The sequence below is a fragment of the Hesperophylax consimilis genome, chromosome 24 (genome assembly GCF_061612785.1).
Source record: "Hesperophylax consimilis isolate HC1 chromosome 24, BYU_Hcon_1.0, whole genome shotgun sequence".
Lineage (NCBI taxonomy): Eukaryota > Metazoa > Arthropoda > Insecta > Trichoptera > Limnephilidae > Hesperophylax > Hesperophylax consimilis.
This window is the reverse complement of record NC_142859.1, coordinates 29804037-29826429: the sequence shown is the minus strand read 5'-3', so window position 1 is coordinate 29826429 and position 22393 is coordinate 29804037. Positions and strand designations below refer to the sequence as shown.

At 33.1% G+C, this 22393-nt stretch overlaps 1 protein-coding gene across 2 annotated transcripts in view; it reads left to right on the top strand.

The window, feature by feature from the left end:
• The window catches only part of LOC149412184 (opioid-binding protein/cell adhesion molecule-like), a 542679-nt gene that overhangs the window by 368213 nt on the left and 152073 nt on the right, over positions 1 to 22393 (top strand). For both annotated transcript variants that reach the window (XM_089646391.1, XM_089646392.1), the window contains one exon: positions 9107 to 9284. In XM_089646391.1, coding sequence (XP_089502517.1) covers positions 9107 to 9284 — 178 coding nt within the window. The remainder of the gene's footprint in view (positions 1 to 9106; positions 9285 to 22393) is intronic.

Here is a 22393-nt window from a genome sequence, read left to right as displayed (position 1 = left end):
AAAAAAAAACATTTCGATCACATAGTTTACCCTTCCTCTCCCCCCCCCCTCTCATCCCTTCCCTATAAAAGATTAAGTGTCGAATAACAAAATTAACATATGTAAAACAGAATGAAGGCGACCCCGGAGCTGAGATGACGAAAACCGTCGCACTATGCATGTCAACACCATACTATACTAATTTATGCAATAACGAAACTATTTTATGTCCTCGGGTTTATTAAAGGTAGGAACGAGCTCAAAAGGAAAAGGTTACAAGCGATTACCACTGTATTAGAGTTAGGGGTACTGTAGGAGACGAGAGTAGGCTGAACGCGCGGTCTTATAAGAAAGTTTTAAAATTTCAATAGTAAAGGGATCATTCACTCTAATTTAAACGAACCAGGATTACCACAAATATATGCATTAATAGCCCGTTCATATCTCATATGAATTTCAAAACCAAAAAATACACAACGCTGAAAAAGGGGCATTATTGCGAATTAAATCTTAAGATCTTCTGCCGTATGTTCCATACGGGGGTCGAAAGACTTAGCTAGGGTTTCTTCTTAAGGTAGTCCTCTAAGGGCGCCACCAACAGCTTAGGAAAATCGAAGGGCAATGACCAGGATGTTACAACATTTTGCAGATCAGACAGGAGAAATAACCATCATTTCAATATAGGTATAAATGTAAGAAGGGTGGAATCATTACAATAGTAAAAATACGCCAATGTTAGACGCTATTAGAATTGTATAAAGAATAACAAGATCTATTTCATTGTTTCCCTGTTTTAATGCATTTCATGTAATATGGCAGACTGGGATTGCACTATCCTCCCAGTCTTGCTGGATTAAAACTTAAATAAAATAAATAAATAAATTCTTTAATTTCTTTGTGGTATTTTCTCATACCCCATTTAGTATTTTTTTTTCGTTGAAAGAGTACATATTAGTTATTGCCACGGTCTGGAGCGGGAGTTTGTGGCATACATGAGGCTCTCTATAGATGTTGCTATCGGTGCTTGACGGCTACACCAGAACTAAACTACGAAAATAACATTCGTTTAACAAAGTATTATTCTAAAATTCCGTCCCTCGGAGGATTGACGCAACACGGTATCATTTTTCCATACATAAACAAACACTTCAACGCACAATCTACGCATCTGCCCCGTTGAAACGTTGTCCAAAACATTAGCTAAAGAAGGAGGAAGTGCAACACGGCATAATAACATAAAAATGATCACGATGGTAACCCAAAAATTATCACGATAATAGTTTGGGCCGTGACAATCTCGTGTAACATTCCACGCAACTACGTAAATATTTTTTATCTAAAAAAGAAATCTTTGAAATGTTCCGGTTTCGAAGTCAAAAGTCGAATCGCGTACACAAATCAAAAGTCCTTTTGTAATATAATTTTCCTTCTTTATAAAATGACTCGTGTTGACAAACGACTTTCTGTAACCGAGGTAATTAATTAATGCACAGGTGAATCAGCAAATGTCTCGACTGTGCCTGAGTTATGGCGTTATTTAGGATCATTTGTCTTCATTATAAACGTGCAATTAGTTAAAAGCTTCATGCAGTCTATGTGATAACAATATAGTATGTACTTCATTACTACATTTTCATTAATTTGAAGGATCGATCAACAATAAAGAGGAATAATAATATTTTTTATGGAAATTTACCTATGTGTTTGTCCAAAATTAAGAGAAAACTCTCTCGATTGTCTCCCATCGATCAAACAGAACGTCGCAGCGCTAAGATAAAAAAAACTTAATGTGCCATCTTGGAGAAATCCATATTTTTTTCTAATTCACAATCCTCTTGATAGATTATCTATAGGATAAGGTATATTCATAATTACTCGGAGGGTAGAAAACTCGGCTAATTTATCCGATATTCAGCCACTGATAGTAAATTTTATGATTTAACTATCTGGAACTGGTGGTAATAAAGCGATTAATCGATAAATCACCTACAAATAATTTAACTTTTTAATCAGATTTATTTTGCATACATTCCTTTAGTAATTAACATACCTATATCTGCCTACAATAGAATGTTTTATATGTGTTTTTTTACCGGAAAATTATTTCAATAATTAAATTCTGTAATTGAAATGTGAAAGTTATTCTTTTGTTTTAAATTCACATGGATAATGAAGAAGAGTAAATTCAGAAACCTTGATTTATCAAGGGTCTGAGCTTTTTATATTTTAAAGAAAACGTTATTTACTAACTAACAGGATTTACTAACATAATATCCCGTGATTTTTCACGGGTCAGCACTAGTTGAATAATAAAATTATATATTTAATAACGATTTTATTTAATTTTTTATTTGCTTAAAAGATTGTGTTTCACTGTTGAATGCATTCTGGTAATGATTAGTAAACTAAAGTAGCCTTCTAACATTGTTGAGTGTATTATTTGACTTGACATTATGAAGAATTCAGTCCTGTCAGGTGGTCTGACTGAACAACTGACAACTAAAAGTTGAGCTTAAACAATCTCATTGCTTTGGGACAGTGGCTTGTACGTGACGGCCCGTGGACCACTTGTGGCTGTGCGTTTTTTGAAGATTCGTGCCTTCTTTACCATATTCTGTTTAGCTACTTTAAGATGTATTATGAACACCGCACAGAAGGTAGAACTATCCCGATACAGTGGAAATATAGCATTCCTAACTGAGTATTGTTACATATGAGGTTTAAGAGAGTGGGAAGTGGAAGAAGATAGAGGAAGGTGGAAAGCCGTATAGATTTATAAAAAAAAAAATTTTTTTTTTTCATAAAGTCAATAAAATTTATTAACCTGCCTACAGTGGAATCCAAACCCACGACATCCAGATTATCCAAATAAAAAAGTAATATTTCTATCACGAAAGTCATCAAATCTCGATGTGCCTTCAATATGTAACGGTTTCAATTCATAGATCAAGGATTTAAATTAAATATTCTTGATTTTTATTTCATATCAGAACATAAAACCGGCACTATGCCTATAACTAGTAAAAACAACATTTATAAAAATAATAATTTTATTTTATAATCAGACCGAACGATAAGTCATAAAAGACCCGATATAGTTTTACATGACAAAATTTAAAAAAATAAATAATATCATTGATGTCGCTATTCCGAATTCCTGTAATATTCAAAAATCTGTTAATGAAAAAATAAGAAAATACACAGATTTAGAAAATGAAATAAAAAGAATTTGGCATTCTCAGACTATAAAAATATTACCATTCGTTATTTCGGCTACTGGCATTATACCTAGCTCTCTCATTAAAAATTTAGGCGTATTAGATCTATCAAAAAATGTATATATAAAAATGCAAAAATCAGTCATTTTAAACACATGTAGGATAACGTAAGATTTTTTAAATATTTTTGCTGAGGGATCAATAGGATTTATAGGCCCTGTTAGGAGTTCTACCGAGCCGGACCCTCTGATATGAAAATATCTGGAGTCGGTGAATTATTTTCCCATTTGAGTGGTGAGTTTACGTGTTGTTTTTGTATTGTTTTGCAATTATTTTGCTTATATAATGCACTTGCATAATGTTGATTGACTAGATGATCATTTGTGGAAAAGTGTGTGGAAGGGTTTAGTTTTTTCTATTGGGAAGATTTAACCCGGACAATAAAATCGGAAGTTTGATTTATATTGTAGGCTTTGTAAAAGTTATACGAAAGTAAATAGTTTTTTTGGCATCTCTGTTGTCGACTGATTTGGTACAATATTGTTTGTCTTTAAAATATCAATATTATCAAGTTGATGTAATGAATGGTAGAACTTTTTTTTAAAGTGTTTAGTTGAGTCATTTTCCGGCGAAGTACGGAATTTAATTTTTTGGGGAATTAATGGCAAAAGCTTTTGCACCTCTGCAAGATTTTATATTTAAACCACGAACATTCATCTCCGTCCCATACATAACGTGAACGTGTTAACAGAAACTATGTCATCCCCTGTTTAAAATGTGGGTTGTGAACTTAGCGGGTGGCAATCGGGTGGCTTGTTAATGTGAGCTTTAAAGAAGTCCGGTTTATTGGGGGTGAAAACATCCCCCACTCCACTGCATCCACCCCTCCCAGAACCAATTACTCGACCGAAAAAATAATGGCATCTTCGTTATACATTGAAATTTAAGATAGGAAATGTAATTGTGTGTACGAATTGCTTTTCCTCGAGCCGAGAGTGCTATTTAAAAAATCAACTGAATGGAACTGAGCGGCGGAAAGTAAATAAATTATAGCTCTACCGGGTCTGATATTGGCGGACTGTAATATTTATTTTTCAATTATTTTGTACGGGAGACCGGTACTCACTACTTGCCGCAAAATGTTGAAGGATTTAATAAAATTGAGGGGATACTTGTGAGTTGTGTTTTCTCTCTTCTATAATAAGCTTTTCTTCAAGACTTTGGTTTGCAACATCTTTCTCTTAAGGATAAGATAAACACTCTATCACCAAGAAAACATCACAAAGGTTTCACATGTGGCCTCATGTTCAGAGTAAATATATTCAACAGTTGTGATGTACTAGATATACGCCAATTATACGTTAAAACACTACTAAACTACATTTTTTATCAAAAAAACAAAATTCCACATAAACAAAATATCACTAACAGACCAGTTAGACAAGCGTATATAGAAAATACAACAAAACTCCTACAGTAAATACAAGCTTTGGACAAAGACAATATCGATACCATTCTATAAAAGCTTTCAACATTTGAAAATAAAATTTAGGAAAACAAAAATTAATAAAGACACAAAATTACAAAATGGATTAAAGAACAAAAAAAGAACATATTTCCAAAATTTAATAACATAAAATGATAAAACCAACACACAAAACCAATATAAAACACACATCATTCACAAACACAAAACATATATTTGAATATAAATATACCGATTTTTTAAACTTTGATTAATTTAATTTTTATATTTATAAAATTTTAATTCTAGATTCTTAGTTTAAATTGATCTTCATATTATGTTTTTCTTCCAACAACATTTTATATATTTTCCTTAAATGTATTATGAATATTTTGTGTATTTTAAAATGGAGGCCTCAGCACGGGTAAGCCACCCAGTGAGGCGAACATTACTAAGAAATGTAAGATATTGTACCAAAATAAAAATTAAAAAAAAATAATTTGAACTAACTTGATCAAGCAATATCAAATCCCGATAATATTTTTTTGAACATTTTTAATGAGAGCAAAACAAAAATTGTTTTGTAAATGATAGCAATCTACATACACGTGCACCGGCTTAGACTTTGTGAGTATGTTTTATGCGCCATTTTTTAAGATGAAATATCACATCAAGGGAATACGGGTGTTCCGATAGGGTATATAATGATCATTAGAACACTCAATGCAAATGAGACTTGGCATTTTCAAAGTATAATTATCAGTGGTGGTTCGCGGTGTTTTTAACTTGGGTTCATAAATTCACAAGAAGATATATTATATTTGATCAAAATGTACTAAATGTCCTGTTATTGTCTGTCATCGAATCGTCGAATGCAACGCCAGTCACTTAATTTAAGTAAAGTTGGTGAGAAGGGTACCTTATGGGAACATTATTTAGTATTTACACAACACGATATTCCGCCATCGATCACAGTTATGACAAAATGTTCGAGACGGTCAATAATCGCAACTTCTTTCAATTTCAAAGACGAAACATTCTTAAAGAAAGCTCAACACAATTTTGCATAACTAGCGACAATACAGCATCTGCCGAAATTTTCGTGAAAGCAACTTAGGAATATAGCGTTATATCTAAAAAAGAGCCAAAATTGAAAAGATATCTTAGACTACTATAAGAGTCCACAAATCATATATGTTACTTATTTTTTATATCGTAAAATCTATTATTGATAAATCTTGCGTTTTTCTTATTTATCTTTTTGTTTTTATTTCGAATATTTTATTAATTACTCATTTGATGTAAAATAATTGATCTAGAATTCTCTCACCAAACACGAGAACCATTTCTCTTTATAGTGAGGAATGGCTACATTTTGTTTTACATTACACATGGCATACAGCCATGTGAATATTTTAAAAAATATTAAAAAAAAATTCTTTATAGAAATACCATTACATAACATAATATTGAATTCATATTGTGCAAAAACCAATCGTCCACGCCGCGACAGATCCTGGGAAATCTCGGCATAGAGACATAGTACATCGATGAATCTTTGTGATATTTGTCGATCTCTGGAAGTCACGTAGCATCAAGTTTTGTGGGGCACAAGGCTAATCTTAATTTGGCATACACTTGAGATAACACTGTAAGGGTTGTTTTGATTTTGGGTATGAAGCATTTTGTGCTGATTCTATAACGCAAGTTATATAAATGAGAATATGGTGTTGAATTTAGACCAATTGTTTTGGTCGCGAGGAATTTAATATGCTGATATTATTATAATGCAATTTTTTCGTAAATAAATAAATTTTCTCACGTTGTTAGTGGGGGTTCACTGCACAAATGCACTTTTGAGAAAACCACCACTGATAATTATTATAAATTTCCTTTTTAAATATTTAAAAACTTTCATTCATTCGGCTGTTTAATTTATATTTATCGTAAACCACGTGCGCCACCAAAATCACTTCTTCCGCAGCAATAATATTGGATTTTTCTTTGATGTTGCCATTTTGGATATTTTCGAAGAAACACTATTTTGAAAAGACCCTTTTCGTTTGAAAATAACAAATTAAAATATTTTGTAACCTTCCTGTCACCCTGTATGAGATGTTTAAATAAATGATTGTTTTTTAAAAAGCTTACAAAAGTATCAACAGATAACAGTTTTAAAAGATATGGTAAAACGTTGATAGTTTTACGTTACTTCTGCGATATTATTTACAAAATTGATTTACAAAATTTTATTTTTAACTTTGACAAATAATTTTGAGAATTTTAATGAGCACTTCTTTCGAAAATATATTTTTTTACAAAATAACACAACACAAAAGAAGATAACAATGACTTATCAAATCTTTTATATTGTCAAGGACTCTACGGAATTCACCTTCTTATTTTTGTATGTTTTAATAACTTGCGTTAGCTTTTCTCTGGCATTCTTAAGATTTGTTCATGCCGTCATAATTATTATTAAGACCCATATTAAAACCCACACTTATATAGTTTTTTTTAAATATTTTGTTATTGGTTTGATGAAAAAGTTTCATTTTCATTTCAAATGCGTATCTACCTAAAGTATAAATCAATAATTTTATTCAGTCGCATTTTTTATCAAAAAATTACGAAGATAATTTAAAAACATCTAATTTTTCCATTAATAAATTAAAAATATTTTGCACATCAATTGCGTTACAACATAAGAAGAGTCCTGGCTACCTTAAGGAAACGCCTCTTTTCCTGTTCGTCTACTGTTCTTCGTGTTCTGTTTGCTATTTAGAAAATGGTGTTTGTTAATTATATTAAACCTTTCTAATGGTTGATTTTCTTCTATTTTTCTACGTATATTGTCCATCAGAGCTGTCTCAAAGTATGGAATCTTCTTCTTCAATCTATGTAGTTATAAAGCCTATAGTTGTACAATTGTACATAGTCAATTATACTAGCCTTAGATCTTCATTTCTTTCCTATCTTCACCGACCATCAGAGCTGTCCCAAAGTATAGAATTTACTTCTTCCATCTATGTAGTTATAAAGCTCATTGTTGTACAATTGTACAAAGTCAATTATTCTAGCCTTTGATTTTCCCTTCCTTCGCCAATAATACTTTTTTTATGTTTGGGCGCAAGAGACTTCGTCCGCTAACTATTCATAAAAATACAATATGCATTATTTCAATATAAAAGATAACACAATTATTTATTTATTTATTTATTTAGACGCCGTAAAAGGCTTTTACAATATACATGATTTATGTTTACAGTGGTTCACAGGAGCGAAACAGTATTATGTTAAACAGAATAATTACTGAGAAATTATGTTGAAAATTAAACAAAAATAACATCTGGTATACATAGGTACATTAGCATTTTTATTTTCAATCCGTACAGTAGTTTAGTATTATTATTTGACGGCCGGCATAGTCCAGTGGTAACGCATTGGACTGCCATTCCGAAGGTCGCGGGTTCGAACCCGGCGTGCGCAAATAAATTTTATTTGATTAATTTGTGTTATTTCACAATTAATTAATTAAAATAATATAAAGTATATTTGCGGCACGTTCCAGAGTGGAAGATACTACCAGTATCGCCCTGGTGTAAGACCACCATTCAGAATTGAAACGTTGCTCCAAATGGCTTTAGCCGTGTTTAGTGACTAGATCTGAATAGCCAGGTACTTCCCCACTTTCCTCTTTCCCTTCCCCACTTACCTTCAGCCTCACAACATCCCCCAATTGGGGATGCCATAGTCTCACTGGCTCCAGACGGGAGCTGTTGGGACTCTTGTGAGGTATTCACTATAAAAAAATAAATAAAAAAAAGTATTGAGGTTATTGTTACCTTCAATATTGAATTTGGTTGAATTTGCTGAGAACTCAGAGTTAGCTCTATTGAATCAGGGCTGTCAGTAAGACATCTCATAACAATTTTGGGAAAAATTATAGTTTTGATTAAGTATATAAAATTATTAGATAACACTCTTCAATTAGTGAGTTCTTAAGCGTATACATAAAACAGTATGACGCAAATTAAAATACAGTACCTGCATGTCTCTTGAAACCATCAAGGTTTATGTTTAAGCTTGCAAGAGACATGTTATTTAGCAACACCCTACCCTACGTCAAGCTATGCTGGGCCAATAATTCTATTTCCCATAAATATGTACTCGTATGCATGGTAGATCGGAGTATCGCACCTGGCAGTAGTTGATACAATGAGGTATGAATGTAGGTGTTTCAGTGGAAACTATATAATATACGGAAGAGGAGATGAACAGGACGGGAAGTGGGAGGACTAGAGATCAATAGCGCGTGACCAGTCGTGAACATGTGTGGAGAAGGCTAAACCTCACCTTGGGATGTGGCACCATATTAATGATGATGATCTTTACAGGGTATATTATGATTATAGTATTAATAACATGTTTTGTTCTTCCGCAGTGCCAAAGGTAGAGATAGTCGACGAGCGAGGAGTGTCCGTCTCCGACAAGTTCTACAAGGAGGGATCCATCATCGAGCTTCGCTGCGTCATCACCAGAGTCCCCCAGCCCAGTGGCCAGGTGCTGTGGTCCCACCAGGGCAGGCAGCTCAACTATGACACCAAGAGAGGGGGCATAAGGTTACTTTATTTCACTTCAAAAGTATTTTATTTTTAAATTGATTTAAAAATGTTTCTGAGACTTCAGTTCTTTTACCATGTTTTGTTATTACAATTTTATTATGCTCATTTACAGAAAAATCTAATAGCAAAAATTGTTCCATGACAAAACAGAAGAAAATAACAAACAATCAAGAAACCCATCCTAATCTAATTTTGTAGTATGTTCTAAAAAGTGTATCCAGTTACCGAAAAAAATACAAAATACTCGTAAACGTAACTTAGACTGGCATTTCAAATGTTGTTATGTTGAAAAAATAAAATAATTATTTATTTCACAATTAGAGTTGATCCGAACAACTCGTTTATAGGATACATATAAAAAAATTCTTGCGAGAAAAGCAATATCATTTATCTAATGCCTACTTATTGTTATTATCAAAAAAAGGAGAGCAAGTGTTTACAATGAAATATATGAATAGGTATTCAAAAAAATTAACAGACTGTTGTTATATGTCAAAATAACTGAGACAACCGTTTGTCTTTTATTGTACTTTTTTTAATAAGTTGTCAATCTTTTTTCTGTAGTCCAATAATAAGCTTGAAACATGTTATATGCAAGCAATTTATCCATGTGAGAAGGTTCTATGCTCGACTTAACATTTGCTGCAATATCTGCTAAGCTAAAGCTATGTTACTAAGCTAAAACTATTGTAGTAAGCTAAAATAATACAGTGAACGAGTCACATCGTGCAGAAATTTCCGTCGTCCCCTTTGACCCCACCATACGACAGAAGAATATGTAATTTTAACTGTTTTATATGCAAAGTGGTGGGTCAAAATTATGAACAGCTTCGGGTGTCACATGTAGTACGAAAGGAGAGAACTCCAAAGAGAAATTATTGATTTATTGGGAATCGGGAAGGCAACTAATTTGACCAAATTAAGTTTCCCAATCGTGCTGCTACGGCATGCGGACGGTACAGAACTTTAGTATCAATAAAATTTAACAGTTCGTTCGTTCGTTGGTTAGTAGCGTTTTTCGTTTCTTAAGTATTTTTTTGATTGGTCAAGATTTTTTAAAATTTTATTTTAAAAACAAATTTTCACTTTATTGAATAGGCCGGTTACGAATAGACATGGTGTTTTCAATTCCTCGGCTGGCTAAGTCCTCCAACAAACATTTTTCGCTTACTGTGGTGGTAGTAGGAGATTTTCAAATAAATTTTCAGGTTATTCGCAATCCGGGAATGTTTGTATTTGTTTTTTTTTTAAATAAAAAAGGTATATTCTGGTTTTTTAACTCTTCTGGATCTATGAGTTTCTTTGATCATGTTATCTTTAATAGCCCGTCAAATTGATGATAAATGGGTGACATATTTCCGGTCGACATTTATTTCGAATAAATTCACTATTTACGAACGTGTCCCAAAATTCAAAAGTTACCGTTTTTGAAAGAAAATGAAAAATACGCAATTGAAAAAAATCAAATTTAGAACTTAAAGATACATACAATTTGATGAGTCCGTCTCATAAAAGGAACAAAACCACTCTACTGGTGTTGATGTATGGTGTTATCGCGGTGATTAGTTTGGGCATTTATATGCTTATTGATACGAATACGTTTAAAAGGAACCGATTATATTTTTCTAAATATTAACTTTATTCAACACTCAATACAAAGCGATTTATCAAAAGGTTTCGGAAAACGCTGGGGAGTATTATGTAATAAATACGTGTTATGCTTCAAACCACTCAAAACAGAATGAAGTTCCGACAAGGACTTTTAAAACGCACTGTTTGGTTCGCTGGAAAGCACATTCCTTCCATTGTGGCGATTAACAAAATGTTGTCATTGTTTAAAATTAGATTTATTATTAGTCCATTTAGTGAACTTGATTATTAAAAGAAATAAAAATCGACTTAAGGGGATTTGTGAGAAGTTTGTGTTGATTGATGAGAACATTATAAAATAGAATTAAAAAATTATAATCGTCTTCCACATAATCGTGCATTTTTTTTGAATGAATTGTCATCGACGGACTCCATTTGCGAGCGGTTAACATCCAAGCGTGACCGTTATAGGTTTCAACCTACAACGGTCACGCTTGTGACCGTTATAGGTTGAAATATGTGAAAATAATTTTGATTCTTGATTAGTTTTGGTTACATAACATTTCTTTTATGTTCTGGTGTAGACTTTCGTTTACTTTTTTATACCAAAAACAATGCGAGAACAAAGCATTGTACTTATTCTTTATTCGTATTCACTCTTATCTTTATTAAACCATAGAATATTTCTTATTATTTATTATTTTGTCGCTTGACAGCGCTGCTTGGCTCGCAGATGTAGGTCAGCTATTATTTGATTATGTAAGTTACAAAACTGTTATAAACAAATTGCCTTTGAATAGACGTTTTTCATTATTGTGTACATGTTTTCGAAGAAATATGAAGTTGTCAGATTTGAAGGTTATGAAATTTAAATTAATATTTACTGGGAAAACCTTTCAAGGGAATCCTTTTTTAACCTTCTTTTGTAATTCTAATTCACTTGAAGTGAAATGATACAAAACTGCGCTGTATAAATGTATTGTTATTAATATTATTGTTACTTGATATAAGCACAAATCACAAAATACAAAGAAATGACACATTCATATTTATACAGATATGTAAGTATAAATCAGGTAGTGAAATTCAAATGGTAACAAATTAATCACCATTCAGAATCGAAGAAACGTTACTTTGAATGGCTTTAGCCGTGTTTGGTGACCAGATCTGAATAACACAGTACTTTTCCACCTATCTCTTCTTCTTTTCTTACCCTCTCACTACCTTCAGCATCACAACATACCGGAATTGGGGATGCCATTAGTCTCGCTGGCTCCAAAAGGTTAGGAACAGTTCGAAATCTGGTGTGATATTCACAGAAAAAAAGAACTAAAATAGAATTTTCCGGAGCTAAAAAGGATATGGCATCTTCATTTGGGGTGTAAGAGGGGGAAGAACACGATCAAGAGCATGATAGGGAAGTATCCAGCTATTCATAGATCTGTTCATCAAACATGACTACAAGCCATTATGAACTACATTGAAATGATTTATTTTGTTTATCAGTGACCAGATCTGAAAAGCCACGTGTTTTCAAATCTTCCTCTTCCCAATCTCCTTTCTCTCCCCTCTCCCTTCAGCGCTACAATATACCCCTCTCGCTCAGGGCAGTTGTGACTCTTGCACAGTCGTCACATACTAAGTAAAATAAAAAGCTACGAGTCAATAGCGATACGGTATTGCTCCCAGTTTCTACAGATTACTTCGAGAATCATCGATTACGAAGATCATTTGATTTTATTTCCGATGGTTATCTTCGTCATCGACAACATAGACGATTTTATCTCGAATGCCAATGGTCTTGCCTGTAGGAAAAGCGATTGCGATGTTGAATCTAATCGCTTTCAATAACGATATATGTTGTATCGATGGAGCCGCATTTAAACGGGAAGATTTCTCGCAGTTGTGAAAATACCTTGGACTTATCTTTTATTTATTTTCAGAGCGGAAGGTACTTTCAGTATCGCCCTGCTGAAAGACCACCATGCTTGGGGATGCCTTACTGGCTCCAGACGGTTGGGAAAATTTGAGACTTGTGCGTTACTAATAGAATATATTTTTTTTTTATCTTTTCATATTTCATAACCCTTAACCCTTAAGATGCCAGTGTTAAAATGCCAATCGCCCAACATACACCAGCTGTCACTATTTTCGTTATTACTTATTTGCTTTTTGCAAAATCATGTTTTTGTAAATTGTAACGTCTTGCCAGAAAATGGTATTTGTATAACAATATTTTTTAAATCCAATGTGTGAGAGAGTTAGTGCATTCCAACACCTCCAAAATACATACACTTTATGATTGTATAATAGATATGTGATTATTTTTTTCTTCTTTTGGAAATACAAGCAAGTAATAAAATTATAAATACAAACATTAATTATATGAGTGATTTTCTTAAAGAATTACCAGGTAATCTGAAATCAAAAAAGTAAAATAATTATATAAGGGGTTTCAAGTAAATCAATATGGTTCTATGAATTTAAGTTTGGAAAATTATGACATTTTACATGGAATTTTGTGATTGAATTAAAATTTGCAATTGACGAAACTACAAGTTAGAATAATGTAAGAATACTTGCAGTGTAGGTGCAGCGAGCTCCTAGTAAATTAACGGTGGATATCTTGAGATACGGTGGACCAAAGTTCACCCAACTGACGATCAAGATGTACCCAAAGCAATGCCAAAATGTAGGCGACTAGATCGCGTACAGTTATTTTGAGTTGCTAAATGTATCCTTCTTACAAGAGACACGTGTATGACATATAACTTACATTTTGAAACGTAAACTAATAAAATCAATGCGAATAGAAAACTTCAAAATCTCACCTCAGAAGATCCTCAAGTGAAAATTTCACGTAAAAGTTACAACACATATTAATATGTCATTTATACTTCCGTGTGTAGGAATACCTCTATTAATTTGTCAATTCGTAAGCATTTTCTGTTCACGAATGTTTCAGCAAACCATATTTCAGGCTTGTTTTTCAAGAAATTCGAATAGGAAGACATAAAGGCATCAACAGCCGAATAAACTAAATAAAAATGATTACTTGGCGTGTTTTACGAGGGTTGCTTTGTATGGAAGGGAGATAAAATAAATAGTCCCTATAAAAAACCTTTTCGTTGAGACGGCAATAGCTTGACGTAATATCAGCTTTGTAAGAAAGACTATTTCCTATGTACTAAAAAGTTTAAGGAAAATGGGGGTGGAAGTAAGTTTTTTATATCGAATCGAGAAAGTCGTTTTTATTTCTATTACATTAATTGTAAATTAATTTTGATTTCTATTAAATTAATTTTGATTTCTATTTAATTAATATCTTATTAATTTTGATTTATATTAAATTAATTTTGTATTTCATTAAATTAATTTGTAATTAATGTTGATTTATATTTAAAAAAAATTTTCAATTAATTTGAAAATAAATGTGAAAATAACTTTGAGTTCTATTAAATAAAATAGTTTTGAATTTGTATTTTATTTCTCTTAAATTATTTGTAATTTGAGGCACCTACTAACTTAGCGGTAAAAATCAATGCAAATAAAATAGGATGTTTTTACTTGAAATTTTTCAACAAATGTAACACTTTCAGTACCGCACCTTTATTTCCACATATCCACCATATGGATGTAAACATGTTTTATTTGCTTACAAGCTTAGATGATTTTCTTACATGATTTTTACTATTTTTAGGTCACAAAGGGTTATTTTTAATTAGTAAAGAATACAACATATCACACAAACAAATCGTTTAATTTATAAATTTATTATTTTACTGTATAACGTGAATATGTATAAAGATAACATAAACAACCAAAAAAATAATTAAGGATCCCAGTCCAAGAAAAACAGCCATAACAGGATCTGTCATTATATTTAGAGTATTTGTTGCTGGGATAAGGATTGCAAGCTAGCATAAAAAAATAATTAAGGATCCCAGTCCAAGAAAAACAGCCATAACAGGATCTGTCCATTATATATATATAGTATTTGTTGCTGGTATAAGGATTGCAAGCTAGCAGAAAAAATAGACGCGATTGAGGAATATCCTTTACAAGCGATACGCAAAATACGGGGTGATTTGTCTGACAAAATCAAGAGATATTAATTTTGTTCATGTTCCTCACGAGGAACTCTGGTATTGAAAGGGTTAAATGCAAATTGTAAGATGTACCAGTGTATACATACTTTATATAATTATATAGATCCTTTATTTGATTTTCTTCTTTGGAATTCAAGCTTTTGATACGCGACCGGTCACCCAGGCGTAATGTATTAATTTCTTACTGTGGTTGTAGTAGGAGATTTTAAGCATAACCCATCCCTCCAACTGCGGTGCAAGGCAATCAAAAGAGTCCGGATGGAGGTTAAAAGAGTCCGGATGGAGGTCAAAAGAGTCCGAATGGAGGTCAAAAGAGTCCGGATGGAGGTCAAAAGAGTCCGGATGGAGGTCAAAAGAGTCCGGATGGAGGTCAAAAGACCTTCCTCAACAGTCTCTCTTGATCCGGCCCGCCACTTAGCAGGTTGTTAGACGTTACACTAACACCTAGACAACAATCACTCCACGAACCCAGGCACCCCTGCTGGTTACCAAATAAATGGTTGCCGGGGTGGTGGTTCCCATACCTACCTCCCAAATTACTTGATCTTAAAAATTGAAACAAAAAAAAAACAGCCCACATTTCAATACACCGAATCTTACCGTTCGTGAGTTTTCGGTGACTTGAACAAAAATTTGCTGGGTAGTTTTAATTTTTTTAGAATGATTTGCACTTTATCAAGTTTTTTTTAAATCCGTCGGATATAAGACTACAAAAAATAAAAACAAAATAAAATGCCTACAAATAAATTATTTTCAAATAAAATTGTAGCTTGACCTTTCTTCGAATCCGATTTCACGAAATTATTTAGTAGTTTAGTTGGACGTAAAAGGGTGGACGATGTAGTTTGAAAAACGGACTAAGAAAAGTATACTTCTTTACAGTTTCCAACAAGTAAAACTGCTGGTGATTTGAAAATAAGCTTCTAAACTAACAAATTTGGAAATCTGTCAATTCAAGCAAAAGTTTTTGATAAATTTTGCCGTTAGGATTTCGGGGAAATGCAAAAAATATTTGAGCGTCAATTTTAGTAGTGAAATGTTTTAGAAAGTTTTGAAGGGAAATAAAATATTTTACAAAAAGAGCCCCGACTGTGTATTATCGGTATCAATTGGTACGTGAAGTAAAATGGGTATTGGTGAAGCGGGAAAACCACAATATTTTTTTAAGTGTTTTCTTATAGTTAAACGTTTTCTTAGAATTCAGCCTTGGATTACCCTATAAATAAACAAAATTAGGAATTTTTATTGCAAAAATTATTTTTGAATGTGCGGTGTGTACCTTTATTTACATATTATATTCAATTATTTTACAAGCAATAATTATCCGCCTGAAACACTCATCCACATTGAAAAATCTCCTGATAAAAGATACATGACGCCAACGGGACTTGAACCAGGGTCCCTTCGATTTCCGGTCCACAGCTCTGACCACTGAGCTATGGCGGCTTATCTCTTATCCGCGAAATAATTCAATATATACTAGTGTTTCATTCAACAATTACTGCTTGTTACATTTTTTCACCTGAAAACAACCAATTTTATTTTATACGAAAAAGGCATTGTAAGTTCTAACTCTCTCACTAGATGGCGTCGAGACAAATTGTCTACATTTTTAGGTGAAATACTAGAACTTGTCAAATATTAATTATTATTTTTTGGTAAACTAATGTTTAAGACAAGATTTTTTTATGCATAGCGCAAAGGGTAACAATTATTTTACAAGCAATAATTATCTACCTGAAACACTCATCCACATTAAAAAATCTCCTGATAAAAAAGGACACGGGTTCGAGTCCCGTTGGCGTCATGTATCTTTTATCAGGAGATTTTTCAATGTGGATGAGTGTTTCAGGCGGATAATTATTGCTTGTAAAATAATTGTTACCCTTTGTGCTATGCATAAAAAAATCTTGTCTGAAAAATAAATTTACCTAAAAATAATAATTAATATTATATTCAATTTTTTTAATAAAGGCAAACATTACCGGTTTAGAAAGAACAAACAACATTTGAAAATCTCCTACTACCGACACAATAAGTGGAAAATGATGCTTGTGTTATGATGGAGAACTTGATGGAAGAGGAATTGAGGCCAGCCAAGGAATTGATGTCAACTCCGCCACTAACCAGTCATTGAGTGAATAGAAACCAAATCACTTAACTATAACATAACTATAACTAACTAAACTATAGTTTATTATTTCCTGAACAACACGGGTGGAAATTTAAAAACGAAAAATAATTTGTTTTCAAATAGTATTTATTTATTATTTATTAAACGCCATAAAAGGCTTTTACAGTAATGTGAAACATGGGATTATAAGTACACAGTTCAGGGCTGTCAGAGACTTGACAATTAGAAATAGCATTTTTCATTAAAATAATACATCCACAAGCAGTTTTTATTGATGCTATACATATACATTTCACATATATGTATATATGTGGAATGTATATGTATAGAACACCATATATATGTTACACATAAAGAAGAACACAACAGTCAGTATGATGCAGTACAAACAGACATTTAACATTTCACAAACATATCAATTACATTCATAACCAAGTATTTTTGCCTTGATGCAAGACGGTGAGGTTTTGAAAATATCAAAAAGGTCTGTATACGTGTTGGCAGTGCGGTGAAAACGCGCCAACGGTGAATGATACAAATAGTTAGTGCTATGATTGTCACTGTGGAAAAGATGGTGGAGTCGAGTTGATTTAACAGGGACACGAAAATTTATAACACTTAACATTTGAGGGCAGTCTATGAGATTGTTCAGTAATTTAAAAAGTATAAGAATGTCATTAATAGTTCGCCGGGTAGAAAGAAGTGGTAGATTTAGACCAGACATTAATGTATTATAGCAGATATCAATTACAGGCTGTCTCAATTTGAATTGAACGTATCGAAGAAATTTTCTTTGTACTTTCTCCAAGCGGTGTAAGTTACAGGTATAAATCGGAGACCATACAGGAGATGCATATTCTAGGTGCGATCTCACAAGAGAGCAGTAGAGTAATTTAATTGACTCAATGTTTTGAAAAGTCCTTGTGTTACGCATTACAAAACCTAGAATTTGCATGGCCTTATTGGAAATTGTTTCACAGTGACGATCAAAGGTAAGTTTTCTGTCAAAAATAACACCAAGGTCTTTGATAAATGGTACTAATGCAATTTCATTATTGTTAATTGAATACGATATGGTTATTGGAGTCCGTGAACGGTAAAAACACATGTGGAAACACTTTTTTACGTTTAGGAATAATTTGTTTATTTCACACCAGCTAGCAAGTCTATCTATATTATGCTGAAGGATAAGTGCATCATTTAAACATTTTATAATCTTAAAAAACTTTAGGTCATCTGCAAATAGAATGAATTTGACATTTTCGAAACATAAAGATAAATCATTTATAAACAATACGAAGAGAAGTGGGCCCAGATGAGAGCCTTGAGGAACTCCCGATGTTACTTTAAATTTATATGAGACTTTATTATTTAATTTTACCATCAGTTTGCGGTTACAGAGGTAACTATTCAACCATTTTAGGAATGATCCATGTTTACTTTATCTTTATATATTTACTTTATCAAAGGCTTTTGAAAAGTCAGTATATATTGAATCTACTTGTGCACGAGACGTGAAAGCTTCACAGATATAGTATTCATACAATAGAAGATCGGTTGTGGTAGACCGACCGGTCACAAAACTATGCTGTTCTGGAGTAATAATATACCTAAACTTAACAGCAATTTTATCTAAGACAATACTTTCAAACATTTTCGGGGTGGCAGACAGTATGCAAATTGGTCTATAATTTAAAACACAATTTTTATCACCTGATTCAAATACAGGTGTCAAGTGATTAAGTTTCCAAGGATCAGGGTATATTCCAGTTTGAAGTGACAGATTGAATATGTGTTGAAGTGGAGCTGCTATAAACTGAGCGCATTCCTTTATAAATACCGGTGGAATTTTGTCAGAACCTGACCCCTTCTTACAATCTAGAGATCTGATCTTTGTATTAACATCATCCAGAGAAATGTGGCATGTTGATATGTCAGTTACATTGGTGTATTTAAATTCAGGTATAGTTACATTATCATTTTTCTGTTCATAAACACTTGAGAAATGATCAGCAAAGAGGTCAACTATTTCTTGATCACTGTCAGCATGTTTTCGCCCTGAATACATTGATCGAGGACAGCCGTTGTTGTCTTTAAGAGAATTCACATAATTCCAAAAATGTTTTGGATTTGACTTGATAGTGTCTGCTCTACATCTGTAATATAATCTGAATAGCATTTTTTAGATAGACTTTTACATTTATTTCGTAAAACAGAAAAAAATTTATAGCAGTCAGTGGAGTTATCGGATTTAAAGTTAATGTGAGCAATTTTTTTACATTGAATGAGTTTTTTTAGTTCAGTACTAACCCATTTTGGGTAACAATCGTTACGTTTTACAATAGAAGTTGGTATGCAATTTTCAATAGTATCATAAAGGTTTGAGTTGAACACATTTGTTGCTTCTTCTACGTTTGTAGACATAAAAATGCGGGACCAATTGAGCGAAGAAAGATATAACCGCACTTGATTATAATCGGCTTTCTTGTAGTTTAGTTCGTGAACGGGAGGTTGGGGACTAAGGAGTTCAATGGGTGCCAAATAAATGGTCGCTTGTAAAGGGGGATGATGAGAGTCAATGGATACTATTGATTCACGCGATTCGCTGACATTACTATTATTTATGTTTGATATGACAAGGTCAAGAATTCTGTCATTTATATTTTTAACATGATTTAATTGTTTAAGGTTGAGAAAGTTGATGATATCAATGATTAATTGGGCTTTAGCAGAAATGGGATTTGAAGACTCGGTGGGTTGTACCCAGTTTACATTTGGGAGATTAAAATCCCCAAAAATTATTAATTTTGCATTAGGATATTTCAATTTCAAAGATTCAATTTCATCACAATGTTTACAATACACATCAGCACTAACTTGGGGGGGGATATACACACACACAATTATTATTTTTGTTGCTTTGAGTTTCACTAATATAGCTATTTGTTCAATGTTTTTATCTTTTAGTTTTAATAGTTTTGAATGGAACATCTTTCTGATCGATATTAAAACCCCGCCGCCAATAATATTTTCACGATCCAGCCGGTAAACGTCGTAGTTGGTGAAGCCTAATTCAGGGGAAGATATATTTTCATGAAGCCAGGTTTCTGTTAGGCAGTACACATCGTTATTTATCGTTGGAATATTACACCTTAGGGTGTTGAGCTTGGTACGCAAACCTCTAACATTTTGGTAGTAAAATGTTAGTTTCGTTGGGAGTTTTTTGTATTTACAATAACAGGTTTATTGTTCTTATATTTGATTGTGAGACCTATTTCACCGTCTCGGGTTCTTTGGTCTAGGGTTAATCGTAAATTGGCGAGATAGTTTCTTTGGGCTGGAGTTTGGTCGGAATAAATTTTAATGCCAGGGTACTCTGTTATGCTATTTTTTTTTTCGCAAAATATCAATGGCTTGGGTGGGATTGTCAAGCATCACTTTTAGAGGTCTGGGTTGGTCCGTTTTTTTATCCCCAGACGAAAGGTTGTGATGTTGGCCTTGGTGATGGCTGAGTTTATGGCCGTTAGTGTATTTGATATTTTTGTCGTGTCATCTGTAATTTTGTCAATTTGAGAGCAGGCCAAGCTTTCAGGAAAGTTGAAAATAATAATGTTTTTCGAACGTTTTTTCCTCTCCTCGAGCTCGTCAGCAGCTTCGCACATTGTTAAATTTGGTAAATATGAAGATTCATGTTGTGAGGTTGATTCTATCAATTTTGAGGAGACCATGTGTTCATATGACTTAACCTGTCCCTCGAGGATTCCAACTTTGACACCAACATCCAGCATGGTGCCAGAGAGGTTGGAAAGTTTGTTTAGTAATTTAGTCATCTGATCTTTAGTTAGTTTAAGTGCCGGATCAGTAATATTACTATATAAAGCACTAATTTCCTCCTTAGCCTTGTTGATATATGATAGTGCATCAGTGGTACTCATCTTGCAATTGGATTTTGTATATTAATAATTTATATAAGATGCAGTGACAACCCTGTTCATGCGTTGTCTATGGCGAGAAGTGGGTGGGCGTTTCACTTGTACTCTTCGAAACTTTGATTGTATTAGTATTCTTCCTTCTAATCGGCTTTGTATGTGTGTGTCTAATGGAATCCAGTGACAGTTGAAATTTTAATTAATAATAAAGAATTACCGGTTAGGCAGCTGCAACTGTTGGTACACAATGTTAATTTTTGATTATGGTAAAGTACTCGTGGGTGAAAAACACTACTTTAAGCTCTTAATTTTAATATAATTATTAATTTGTGTGGAGCAAAAATTTACGTGTTGACTGTGACACTTAGTATTGTTACAATTTATTTACTGTTTACATTTATTTACTGTTTTTATTGTTAATAATTGGTCGGTTTTTATGTCGTGTTGAATTTGAATTGCTTTGGTGCACCAAACACAGGACACGACACATATTTCCTTGTGTTGGCGGTGTTTCAGTAAATACGTATACAATCAAGAAATCGATGCGCGGGAGTGATTTTGAGTTTCATGCACTTCGCGTGCAAAAAATTGCAATTCTAAGTCACTAGAAAGAGTTGCAAGAGCAACAATAGTTCAACTTGTGCCACCATAAATGGTATGCCAATGCCAAATAAAAGTTACTTGAATTGCCCTTAAGCAAGATTAGCTCTTTTTTTTTTTTTTTTTTTTTTGGGGTGTTATGCCGTGTTGCGCTACATCCTTCTTTAGCCGACGTTTCGGACAGCGTTGCAGTGTCCATCATCAGGGCAGATCCGGTAGATCCGAAGATGTGTGACATCTTCGCTCAGATCCGAAGATGTGCGAAGATGTCACACATCTTCGGATCTACCGGATCTGCCCTGATGATGGACACTGCAACGCTGTCCGAAACGTCGGCTAAAGAAGGAGTTAGCGCAACACGGCATAACACCCCAAAAACAAACAGCAAAAATGCTTTTAGCTGTGAAAATCTAAAAACTTACCCAAGATTAGCTCTGATAACATGTAGAAAATTAGTTATTACTTTTTTTTAATTGAAGGATGACCTTTCCACCCGAAGATGTCTTAGCAGGTCAATAAAAAAATGTGGTTTTTCACATAAAGTGTAGGGTCATTCATTAAACATAAAGGGATTTTTAAATTATAAAAAATAAATAAATTCATTCTGGACTACTGGGTAACTTTCTACTATAAAGATCGTGGTATACAATTGCACACTGTATTTTTTAATATTACCTCATATCTTTTAAAATATTCACATTCCTCTCACGTAAAGGTATAAACTGTCATGAAAAAACTGGAATC